We start from the raw sequence: 12,718 nt of genomic DNA, 5'->3' as shown, positions 1-12,718 counted from the left end.
GTAAAAAAAATACAAATCCTTTTTTTTTTTATTTTTGAAAAAAAAAAATCCAAGGGGTACCTACCCCTTGCCAAAAAAAATAAATAATTTCAAAAAATTCTTTCAAATCCATCGAGTGAGATATCAAAAAAATGTATTTTTTTATTATTTCTATATTATTTATGTATATATATAAGAACATATTTATGCGTATTTTTTATGAATCATCATAATATAAATGAAGACCATATGGTTCAAACAATTCTTTCGTCTTCGAATTTATCTTTTCTATAAAACTAGATGTCATTTCTTTCTTATATCCTCCAACTTGTCCTTTTCTCAAAAATTTAAATGATGTTTTTTCATCGTACTCAAAATTGCTAACGGCATATAAAGCCTTTACTAAGCCTTGGTTGTTACATGTTGAATTTTCTACGAAAAAAAAAAAAAAAAATTATACATCATATAAATTTTCCATTTAAGAATCTCATTTCCTACTTTTCATATTATCGAATGATAAATGCTCCACCAGCGAACAAATTTGTTTTTCTGTGTAATTCTTTTTCAAAAACTTTGATGTTTTCTCTAAAATGGTTTTTAAATCCTTTTTCATGTCTTCAAAAGTTAAAAAGAGAATATTTGATTGTTCTCGAATTAACCAAAATTCAAGAACATGATTCCAAAAAGAAGAATAAATCATATTGTCTGCTAGAAATACTTCAATGAATTCTTCGATACTTCCTTCATATGGACTTGTTCCAGTAAAATGATGATAAAGTGAAATAATTGCATCTTTTGGATCTCTGGCGACATAAACTATCTTAAAATAAAAACAAATTAATTGTTATTTTTAATTTTAAAATACCTAATGTCTATAATTCGTACTTACTTTACATTTTTTCCGCCAGATGTCTCTAGGGACTTTATTACTCTTGGTGACTTTTGCTTATTCAATAATTCAATTTGTTTCCATTCGTCTGTCCGAATAATGCCTTCGTATCTTACGAAAACAAAATTTAAAAAATAACCTTTACAATTAAAATTGTTATCTTACTCGAAAAAAATGCTTCTTTCTGTTATATCCACTGACAAGGCTTCATCAAAATTCAAATCGTTCATTAACATCCATGTCATTTCTTGTGTCCATGTTGTCCCACATTTTGGATAGGTAACAATCCAGATATCATCTTCGCGAACTTCAAAATTAGCAAAAGCCTCCGCTCGACTTTTGTACTCAATTGGCATACAAGTTGGTTTGTATTGCCATGACTTCGGAATATCAAGAGGAATATTATCTATGGGTAAAATATTAATTACTTCGAATCCTTCATTCTTTATAAAGTTAGGATTTCGAATTTCTTCGATTTGAAACATTTTTTTTTATTTTAACCGAAAAGAAACCAGCTTGAAGTATCAACTTATATTAAACTTAAAGATGAACAATCATGGGGTTTTATAAACGTTATTTTGATCTACTTGATTTGGTTTTTCTTGTCAATTTTATTTGGCAGAAAATAATTATTATTTACATTTTCTTCGTCATTGAAAAGGTCAATGAACTCTATTGGAACATTATTTACATTAACAAGCTGATCTTTTAACAAAAACTGTTAACAGTCGCAAACCAGCTTTGTTATGAAAAGCTAGTTTTGTGCTAGTTTTGGGAATGGTTATATTATTTATTTTATTAGTTAGAAGAAACTGGAGGTATTTATTCAAATTGTTCATTTTGATATCACAACGATTTGGTAATAATTTTTTTTTATATAAAGTAAATCAAATTTTTTGATAAAGTTTGCTAACACCTTTCGGAAAATCGTTATAACTAGTGATTTCAAAGGGGTTTTTTCCAAATTTTCACTCGTATGCTGTTCTAACACATAAGAGAACAGCATAAGAGCAAAATTTTGGAATAAACCCTACGAAATCCCTAGTTATAACGATTTTCCGAAAGGTGGACGGAAACTGGAGACGGCCGCAAATAGGCAACTCTACCCTTTAAGTCCATGTTAAAAAAAATTACATTGAGTCAACTTTAAAATTAACCGTAACTAAACAGAATCGCTTTTCTAAACAAAGTGTTGCATCCAATGGATGTGTTACTCAATTTTAATATTCAAACAAAAAATTCATTACATTTTAGTTTTTGGAAAAATTTATTTTTTTTGGATAAGAATGCAAAATGTGACTTGAACCACATTCAAATAAAATACTCATAATGTAGATAAACCAAAGAACAATTAAAAATTTTCAACAAAAATGTTTTTTCTTCTTTAATATATGCAACTTTTTTTGCAAACTATTAATTTTTCTTTTAGACCGGGCGGTCACTGCAGAAACGCTCAACTCATCGAGCTAAAGAAAATTTCAAATGGGAAGTGAAAGAGGGCTATTAGTAGTTACGAAAACCACAGGTCTTCCCGTTCGCATCCTGGCACGATTGGCGTGGTAAAGTGCATTGTGCATCTCATAGAGTTAAAAGACAATATTGGTGTCAAATTAAAGGTGATATTGTCAGCTATCAAATTTCAGATGTCTTCCGGGTGAAAGTCTGGCAGTTTTTTCATGCAGCCCGTTTTAAGGTTAGAAGCGATAAAAGTGAGTTTTTTCATAAAGTCTCGTTTTTTGGTATTTTGGTCGATGAGTTAAGGAGTTTTTTCACTATAAAATAAAAATAAGAGTTATTAGCATTTAAATATAAAACGATGTTTTGGAAAAAGCTTGATAGTTTATTAACAATGACCCAAAGTATATGCATAACTATGAATAATTCACGAAAAAGTCTCAAATAATACACTGCGCCCCTTACAACTTACCGAATTTAAAGGCGAATTTAATTTCAAATTAAAGCTAATAATGTATTTTTTTTTAAAACCAGAGGTCTTCCAAGCCACATCTTGACATTTCACCCCCCAGCCTGGGGGAACGTTATAAGTGAAAAATGCTCCTAACCTTAAAACAAGCTGCGTGACCTAACTTCCAATTTTTGGCTTGGAAGACCTCTGGTTTTCAAAAAAAGACATTATTAGCTTTAATTTGAAATTAAATTCGCCTTTAAATTCGGTAAGTTGTAAGGGGCGCAGTGTATTATTTGAGACTTTTTCGTGAATTATTCGTAGTTTTGCATATACTTTAGGTCATTGTTCATAATCTATTAAGCTTTTTCCAAAACATCGTTTTATATTTAAATGCTAATAACTCTTATTTTTATTTTATAGTGAAAAAACTCCTTAACTCATCGACCAAAATACCAAAAAACGAGACTTTATGAAAAAACTCACTTTTATCGCTTCTAACCTTAAAACGGGCTGCATGAAAAAACTGCCAGACTTTCACCCGGAAGACATCTGAAATTTGATAGCTGACAATATCACCTATAATTTGACACCAATATTGTCTTTTAACTCTATGAGATGCACAATGCACTTTACCACGCCAATCGTGCCAGGATGCGAACGGGAAGACCTGTGGTTTTCGTAACTACTAATAGCCCTCTTTCACTTCCCATTTGAAATTTTCTTTAGCTCGATGAGTTGAGCGTTTCTGCAGTGGCCGCCCGCTCTATTTGTTTTATATAAAATTTTAACGATATTTATTAATAAATTGCTTAAATAATCTCAAGAGATTTATTTTATTAGAAAAAAAAAAAAATGTAAAAATGTGGTGTTTCATCTCAAAAGTTTGGTACCTCAGAGCTCAGAACAAAAAAGAGGTTAATCTGTAAATTTGCAGATTTATTTCACGTAAAAAGCTTTAAAAATTTAACATCATTTATATCTAAGCGTCCATAGTTATAAAATAGTGATTAATGTTTTGGACGAAAAAGTGGGTCCCGGAAGTCCGTCTGTCTGTCTGTCTGTATAAGGAGCTACAGCCTAAACGGATGGACCGATTAATGTCAAACTTGGTATGTAGCGTTATTTGGAGACTCTCCAGAGGGGTTTTTGGAATTAATTTTTTTGGGCCAAAAATAACGGTACCTGTCATATAAAAATTTCGGAAAAGTTTAATTTCTCAAACATGGCTCCAACGATTTTGCTAAAAAATTCAAATGTAAGTTTTAACACAAGGTCGATCTTTTAATGAAAAAGTTTTTTTTTTGAAAATCATTATTAACGGTACCTGCCATAGAACCGTTTTTTTTTTCAAATCCGATTATCTCCGAAATTGCTTACTCGATTTCAACGAATTTTTTGAAGAAGCATTTTAATAATTTAAAAATAAAACCAAAATAAAATTTCCAAAAAAATAATTTTTGGATTAAAAAAAAAAAAAATTGAAAGTTTTTTTTTGAAAAATCAAATTTTCGAAAACGGGACATTGAATTTTTTTGAAATTTTGTTTTTAGACGTTGATTAGTGATTTCTACAAAATGGCATACCAATTTTATTTTAAAATTTTTTTTCCAAAAAATTATTTATAAAAAATTAGTTTTTTAAAAAAACGGCTCTAACGATTTTGAAAATTGTTTTTCTAAAAATGCATCTTAATATAATATCTTAATATAATAATAATGGATATGAAAACCTTCATGCAAAATTTGGTTCCTCTACCATAACTTTTAAGGATTTTTCGGTAGTTAGTTTGCAACTATTATAATAATATGGGTTGACAGATGAAAAACTGGTATAACTTTTTTCAGAGACGTCAGATTGTCTTGATTTTATATTTTTTGGCATCAACATTAAAAAATACCTCGAAGACATGTATCATATGTGTATATAATACCATTGTCTATTATTGCTAATTTTGAAAATCTCCTTTCCCGCTTTGACCTTGAAAATCGCGACTCGCGGACATTAGATTTTTCTAGACTTTTGAGGTATGTTATAGAATGCCAAAACGAAGATATTGAGCAGAAAAAATTTCTATTAGCATTCATTCCGAGATTTACCCCTTTTTTCACCTTATTTTAATGTATTATAACTAATTTTGGTGTTGAGTCTAGCAGTAGATGGATTCTTTAGGGGTATTAGCTGTCTTGGTTTCGCTGATGACATTGTTTATACAAGAAAAGGTTTATGTCAAATATAATATAAAGCCTATTCATCTAGTTGAGTATTTAGCTTCTGGGGTCTATTTATCGTCGAGCTACATCACACAGAGAAAAAATAAGGCAGGAATGACTATGCTTCTGGTATATTTAACTTTATTTCTGGTATATTCAACTTTATTCTGATTAAATATACTAGAAGTAAAGTTATCCCTGGCGTTATGTTTTCTCCGTGCAGTTACATAAGCTTCATCAACGACTTAGAACTTCAATATGTCAATCCCAACAAACCTCACGGATAAAATTTTAGTATTTCTGAATTATTCCGACCACAAACAATATTTCCCAACATTCAATGGAGTTAAGGGTCGTCGATTTAGCAAATGTAGCTGATGAAGGTAGTTGACGAGAAAAAGGCCCTTGGAATTAGCACATAGAAATAACAGTCGGGAGAACCTCTAGAGCTCTGGTTATGTGCCAAAGATTGGCTTAAAAACGATAGAGGGTGCAAACCAAATATCCGTAGGTGGTACAAACCACGATTACCCACATTCATTCATTGCTTTTATTTAGGAAGTCAAAACAAAAGAGATGAACTCAAAAACCTGGGAGCCTGCAAAAATGTATCAGAGGTTTTTTTTTGCCAAAAGGCCTATACGTAAATAATAAAATAAGATAATTAAAAATGTCAAAAATGTTAAAATATACCTAGCATATAACGACTGGCTAAGTTGATATGGGCTTGAGTGTCAAAAATTTGAGTTATAACAGCACCGAATTTATTAGAGAAATTTGGAAACAAACTATTCACCAAATTACATTTATTTTTGATATATTTTTTAACGCAAAAAAAGCAGACAGATAAAAATAAACAAATCAGAGAACAGTCTGATGTCGGAGTTTGAAATTTGAAGATTAATTCTAGCTTTGACGGCACGCGCCAGACGTTTAGCCATCAATTTTCTTACTCATCAAAATTATTCACATAGCGATGAATGAGAAATATAAAATGTTATACTTTCTCTATTATTTCAATATCAAATATATCAAAAACTATGTTAATTTTTTTTTGATTATGTCTGATCATATATTTGTTTTCCTTTCAATATTATGTGCTGGAAAAAATTTGATTTAATTTAAGATATTGAAAAGGTCAAAGAACTTCATTGACAAATTATTTAACTTGACAACATCTCTCTTAAGAAAAAAATGTTGAGTTTTGCAAACCAGCTTCATGATGCAAAATCTAGTTTCTTGCAGGTTAGCTTAGAAAGATTATCTGAGGATACATAAAAACCGGATGCATTTATTTAAATTGTTCTGATATGAGAAAGATCAGCTTCATTTTGATATTAGCGTAGCGTTTAGAAATATTTTTTGTATATAAATTGAATTTATGATAAGAATAGTTATCAGTTTTCTCAGACTCCCCGAGTAACAAACAATCAATATCAACATGTTCAAATTCGTAAGTTTCCTTAGAACCTTAACAATCTTAATGAGAGTATTTTATTAAATTCTTTTTATTTTAATCAATAACAGGCCGTTCTTGTTGCCATCTTTGGCTTGGCTGCTGCTGTCTCAGATGATTTCGCCGCTGAAACTAAGGCTTATGAGAATGTGATCTCACCTGCCGGTGAAGCTTTCCACTACGCTTACCAAACCTCAAACGGAATCGAAGTTAACTCTGCTGGTGATGCCAATGTTATCTCTGGATCATACAAATACATCTCACCCGAAGGTGAAACCGAAACTTTGACCTGGACCGCTGATGATCAAGGTTTCCACCCATCCGGAGCTCTCTTGCCAACTCCACCACCAATTCCAGCTTACATCATCCGCGCCGTCGAATACAACTTGGCTCACCCACAAGCTCAAGAACCTTCTTTGGGCCGTAAATTGTAAGGTGTGAATTAAGCAACTGTGCTAGTGATAAATAAAATAAAATACCGTTTAGTGTTAAAAACTATATTTTGTCTTATTATTATGTTTTTAAATTGCATTAAGAACAAGTTGATCAAGTCTGGCACGATACTTATGCAACATTGCGCCATTATTAAGTCAGTCTTGCCGTTTAAATTAATGGGTCACTGTGGCGTATGTGGAACACTTTTGTATAGCCTTTATAACTTAAGGGTTTATGCAAATAAATAAAAGGAGTTGACCTTTGTTGACCATTATCAACGTTTACAAATTGTTGAAATGGTCCTTTGGATGCAGCACTTGAGTCTTGGGTCGCACGTACTTGCTCTTATGATTAAAGGAGTTCTTAATGTTAAAAAAAATTATGAAAAATTGAATGGAATAATTATAATTTGATTTTTTAAGGAATACAAAATAAAAATTTATTTTTATAATGAACCAAAATTAAATTTATTTCAAAAAATTATTTTCCAAGAAAAAATCTTCAAATTTATTAAAAATCAATTTTATTACATTCGGAGGCAGATATCTGCAGACCAAAGTCTCGAAGTTTTGGTAGACAGATATGAGTTCACTGTAAACAAGCCTTTTTATTAAGGTAAAAAATTTAAAAAAATATTTTTTTCAGATTTTTGAAAAAAATGCATTTAAAAAAATTTCCTCCAAAATCATCGAGTGAGACATCAAAATAAAGGTCTCTTTTAGTTCTATTTATAACTGGAAAACTAAAGTTTCTTGGAAGTCTAGTTGCTAAGTTTTTTGCATCCAAAAATTTTATTTTCTTACATTCAAAAGCAGATATCTGCGGACCAAAGTCTCCAAACAAGTTTTGGTTTACAGATATAAGTTCACAGTGATCAGAGGCCAATGCATTGAGGTAAAAAAATTATTTTAAAGTTATTGGCGCAAAATTTTAAACAATTTAGTAAAATGCTTAAGTCATTTTTGTAAGTTACCTACTTAGTTAAAAAGCAGACCTTGTACCAAAATTACTAAAATGACTTTTACTAAATCTTGTAAAACTTTGCGCCATTGAATACAAAATTCAATAAATCTGACCCAGTAATTTGAGAGATAGGGAAAAAAAATTATTTGAACACATATGATATATGACAAGTACAATAATTTGTACAATTATTTGTTAACAATGTATTTCTAAATCATTCCAAGAATTTATCACAAAAGTCTCTCACCAAGTTTAAAGTGAATTGCAAATCCGTGTCTGACAGAATTGCGTGAACCAATTTTCGCATTCTCTTTGATCGTAATGTTAAAGTTTGAATTTTGTTACGAATTCATAATTAAAAATTATATCGACCTTTTCAATACAAAATATTAGGCTATTGATTATGCCGTTCAGAAAGGAACTAAGACGTTCACGGGTTTTTATTGGGGGAATTGTTCAATGGGTCACAAAAGCAGATAAAACCGCGGAGTGCTATTAAATGAGAGGGTGGAAATTTTTTTTTTTCAATATCTCGAAAACAAGCAAAATTTTGATATAATTTCATTTAAAACTTTTTGTAGAGAATTAAATTTCCTATTAGAATGATGTTTTTAAAAAATTGAAAAAAATAATTTCCAAAACAGTCAAAACAGTCTAACACACCTATCTTCAATTTCCACCCTCGCGGTTTTATCTTCTCTTATAGCTTATTGAACGATTCCTGCATTAAAAGCCCGTGAACGTCTTAGTTCCTTTTTATTATCATGTTTTTTCGACATGATCAATAGCCTATATGTATGTATAAGGAATATTGGCTATAGCACGAACGATGATTTTTGCTACGTTTTCGTAAGTCAATCCTTGTTCTTTTTATTTAATGGCATGCAATCTATAAGTAATAACAATGAAACATAATAAATTGTCCCTAACATTGGTATACATCATAAATATACAGACAAAGCGTGATGCTATTAAAAGTTAAACAAATTATGATTAAATTAAACGAGTATATTGAAGAAGAATTTTTTTGCTCATTAAAATTTAGAATAATTTGGCTATAGACTGCGAGTTATCTAAGACTTAAAAACCGGATGGGTGTATTTAAATTGATTAAGTATCAATAATATATCGCCTTTTAAATGTGCATAGCCATCAAAGACCAGTTTAAGATTTTTAGTGAAGTATATAAACTGCATTTGCGATAAGGTTAGACATCAGTTTTCTCAGAGTCCTCGAGTAGCAAACAATCAAAAATCAACATGTTCAAATTCGTAAGTTTAAGCTTAGATCCTTTGCATTTTGAATGAAAGTATTCAAAACAAATTTTTTTTAAACAGATCGTTCTTGTTGCCATCTTTGGCTTGGCTGCTGCTGTCTCAGATGATGCCGCTGCTGAAACTAAGACTCTTGAGAATGTGATCTCACCTGCCGGTGAAGCTTTCCACTACGCTTTCCAAACCTCAAACGGAATTGAAATCAACTCAGCTGGTGATGCCAATGTTATCTCTGGAGCATACAAATATGTCTCACCCGAAGGTGAAACCGAAACTTTGACCTGGACCGCTGATGATCAAGGTTTCCACCCATCCGGAGCTCTCTTGCCAACTCCACCACCAATTCCAGCTTACATCATCCGCGCCGTCGAATGGAACTTGGCTCACCCACAAGCCCAAGAATCTTCCGGACGCAAATTGTAAGGTGTCAATTGATAAGTTGTTATAGTGATAATAAAAAAGTTATGGTTTAAAAAAAATGTATGCAATTTTCTTTTTATTTTTGGATTAAAAAAATATTTTTTTAACAATTTTTTGAGTAGGTCTGCAATGTTAGGAACTAACTTATTGACCACTTTTCGTTTAAGAACAAAAGTGAAAATATGTTTTAAAGGCTTAAATAATCGATATTTGCCAGAATGGAAAATGTTGTTTTCTCAAAAACGACTCTAATGATACATATTTAAAAAAATATGTGTTGCCTATATGGTCCCATTTTTGAAATAAAAAAATGTTTTGAACTGTCATTAACGGTACCTGTCATAGTACCTACGGTTTTCTTAATTTTAAGCATTTCTCGTTAACCATTTAACCCACTTGAATGATTTTTTTTAAGAAAACGCTTTCGTAAACTTAACTATAAAATTTTAAAAAGCATCAATTTTGGATCTATAAGAATGCCAATTTTTTTTAACGGATGAATGAATTTCCTTGAAATTTCGTTTAAATATGTGGATGAATGGTTTCGTCAAAACGACATAAAATTTATTTTAATTTTTGAAAAATTGACAATTTTCAACAATTCTCAAAAAAAAAATTTCAAAAATTCTTTGTTAAACAAGAAATCAAATGGCATACATACTTTTCGTAATTTTAAAAGAAACTTCTAATACTATAAAAATTAATGCTTAAATTTATTTAAAATTATTCTTTTATTAATGTTATTTTGTCAACTCTTTACTTTTTTAAAAGTAAACAGATCCCTCTTACTTCCTGAGCTAAAATATGAAAAGTTTAAAATTTTTAGAATGGGGATTAAATCCTCCCAAAAAGGCAAAAACTAAAAAAAAATTGAACGCAATGGGCAAAAATGTTGGCCAGTTTATATTTTCATTTCTAAATAAACATTTTTTGATCATATTTTAACAAAACTCCTATTTTAGCTGCAAGAAATAAAATTTCTCTCTCAGACTCTAATTTGGGTTTAATATTTCAACATTTGTTTGTTTTGGGGCGGACCTAAAATTTAAATGCATAAAATATTTTTGGTACTTATGCGTCAAACGGTGATGTTCCCTTTTGAATTTTTCCTTTTTAAATTATATTTTTAAAACTATCGATCTCAGGCCCACACTCCATTTAACCCTTTGTTCCCGGAGTAACTTCTTTTTTTTAATTTTTTTCACGAAAAATTACAAAAATCTTGAGAAAAAGTTTTGTTTCTAATTACACACCAAAACGAAAAAATAATGATTGAACTAGTAATTCCATTGTATAAGGAATGTTTTGAGCTGAGAGTACAAAAGTTGAAGTCCATTTTTAAGTTAAAAAAAAAACTAAAAGATAAAAATGCGCGTACAAACAAATGTGTTTTACCAAAAAGTCTTATTAAACTAGTATTAAGATTGGAAAAGCAAATTTTCTGATGAAAAACATGTTTACATATTCCATAGATTGAAGAACCATTATAATCACTCTCTTTCAGTGTTACCGTTATTTAATTTTATAGCTCTAAGGTTAAGGCTACTTGAAAAATTGAGAAAACCCTCACAAATCCTGCATTTTTTAAACTAAATATTAACTTTTATACAGATATTAAATTTGTTGTTGGTCGTACTACTCATGATGCAATAGCTCATGCAATAATTTTCAAATTTTGGTTATTGCAATAAAAAATAAAAAATAATTAATAGGGGTTTCATGGTGAAACCACTAGGAAGCAAAGGAAAGTCGCCATTTAAAATGGAAAAATTTGAGAGATATTTCATTTTTAATGGCGATTTAAAAAAAAGCAGTGGATAGTGCATAGCATAAACCGTTTAAATGATTCTATCCGGATTTTCGTTTCCGGTCCAGAAAGCTATCATTACCAAACGTGTCGTGGTAGTATTCAACTAATAACAATTTAACTTATCATCAACAGTTAGTCAAATAATATTAAATATTCATTGGCAAATCAACAACGGTAAATGTTATCAGAATCAAACAAGTTTTTTTGCTGATGCAATTTACGAGTAAGAGTAAAAATTAATATGCGCAGACATCTCAAATTCGAATCAGGTTGAATTTTTTTTTCAAAAGTCACAAATACTTTTTATGCAAATAGACCTGAAGATTGTTCATAAACAATCCAGAAGAGCAAACAAAACAATATTTTTTGTTTAGATCAATTCATTTTAGATGCTTTTATTTCCATACGACTATTATAAAAAGTCAGTAACTGACACTCCTTACAATTTGCGGCCCAAAGCTTCTTGGACTTGTGGGTGAGCCAAGTTCCATTCGACAGCGCGGATGATGGCAGCTGGGATTGGTGGTGGTGTTGGCAAAAGATCTCCAGATGGATGGTAACCATTTTCATCAGCGGTGTAGGTTAAGAGGACGTTTTGTCCTTCAGGTGAAACGTATTTGTAAGCTCCTGAGATCACTTTAGCGTCACCAGCTGAGTTAATGTCGATTCCGTTTGAGGTTTGGAAAGCATAGTGGAATGATTCACCGGCAGGTGAGATCACATTCTCAAGAGTCTTAGTCTCAGCACCAATTTCGCTGTCGATAGCAGCAACAGCTGAGAAGCCAACAATGGCAACCAAAAGGACCTGAAAATTTAAAATAATTGAGTAGTAAGAAATTTTGTCCTTTGAGCTATGATGGATGATATTTTGAATACTTACGAATTTGAACATGGTTGATTTGAATAGTTTTCTTGAGAGTTCTAAAGAAACTGATACCATTTCTTTGGATAATTGCAGCTTTTATACTCATTATAATATTTGACCAATTTTCATGATTTTATTAAGAGCATCTTGAAATTGGTTCTGTTCTTGTTTTTTCCGTTCAAATGCATTTAGCCGGTTTATAACAGTTCCATAACATTTACTGAAGGAAACTTGTTTTTACACAGGTTGCGATGAATAATTTTTTGTTATATATGAACTCAAATTTAAATTATGAAAAACTTATTGCAAAAACTGGATTTTTATTGGAGCAGCAATAATTGTTTGCTGGATCATGGCATTAATATACAATAATTTTTTGTATTATTGAATATTGTGTCTAACTGTTAATCTAACTTTAGTATGATATTTATAAATTCTAACTTGTTGTCCATTATTATTTTTAAATTCTTTAAAGGGTTAGTTCAGCCATCGGACAAAGCTTGTCGAA

General features: G+C 30.6%; 3 protein-coding genes across 3 annotated transcripts; 2 read left to right on the top strand and 1 right to left on the bottom strand.

Moving 5' to 3' along the window:
- The first annotated feature begins 6,250 nt into the window (after positions 1-6,250).
- On the top strand, positions 6,251-6,906 carry LOC129910294 (pupal cuticle protein Edg-78E-like). Its single transcript, XM_055987625.1, has 2 exons — positions 6,251-6,440; positions 6,515-6,906. The coding sequence occupies exons 1-2, from the start codon at positions 6,429-6,431 to the stop codon at positions 6,875-6,877; spliced, it is 375 nt and encodes a 124-aa protein (XP_055843600.1). The 5' UTR covers positions 6,251-6,428; the 3' UTR covers positions 6,878-6,906.
- Positions 6,907-8,990: 2,084 nt separating this feature from the next.
- Positions 8,991-9,603, top strand: LOC129910295 (pupal cuticle protein Edg-78E-like). Its single transcript, XM_055987626.1, has 2 exons — positions 8,991-9,112; positions 9,179-9,603. The coding sequence occupies exons 1-2, from the start codon at positions 9,101-9,103 to the stop codon at positions 9,536-9,538; spliced, it is 372 nt and encodes a 123-aa protein (XP_055843601.1). The 5' UTR covers positions 8,991-9,100; the 3' UTR covers positions 9,539-9,603.
- A 2,116-nt stretch (positions 9,604-11,719) lies between these two features.
- LOC129910293 (pupal cuticle protein Edg-78E-like) lies at positions 11,720-12,594 on the bottom strand. Its single transcript, XM_055987623.1, has 2 exons — positions 12,226-12,594; positions 11,720-12,150 (listed from the first exon to the last, which is right to left on the bottom strand). Exons 1-2 carry the CDS (start codon positions 12,283-12,285, stop codon positions 11,785-11,787), a joined length of 426 nt encoding a protein of 141 aa, XP_055843598.1. The 5' UTR covers positions 12,286-12,594; the 3' UTR covers positions 11,720-11,784.
- Between the last annotated feature and the right edge of the window lie 124 nt (positions 12,595-12,718).

This window comes from Episyrphus balteatus, chromosome 2, assembly GCF_945859705.1.
Source record: "Episyrphus balteatus chromosome 2, idEpiBalt1.1, whole genome shotgun sequence".
Classification (NCBI taxonomy): Eukaryota; Metazoa; Arthropoda; class Insecta; order Diptera; family Syrphidae; genus Episyrphus; species Episyrphus balteatus.
Note: the sequence above shows the minus strand (reverse complement) of the source record. Positions and strands in the feature narration are given on the sequence as shown.

Bases quoted from the DNA above. Each gene is read 5' to 3' on its own strand.
- LOC129910293 (XM_055987623.1), bottom strand. From the start codon at position 12,285: ATGGTATCAGTTTCTTTAGAACTCTCAAGAAAACTATTCAAATCAACC. The intron at 12,151-12,225 runs GTAAGTATTCAA...TTAAATTTTCAG, and splicing joins AATCAACCATGTTCAAATTC to GTCCTTTTGGTTGCCATTGT.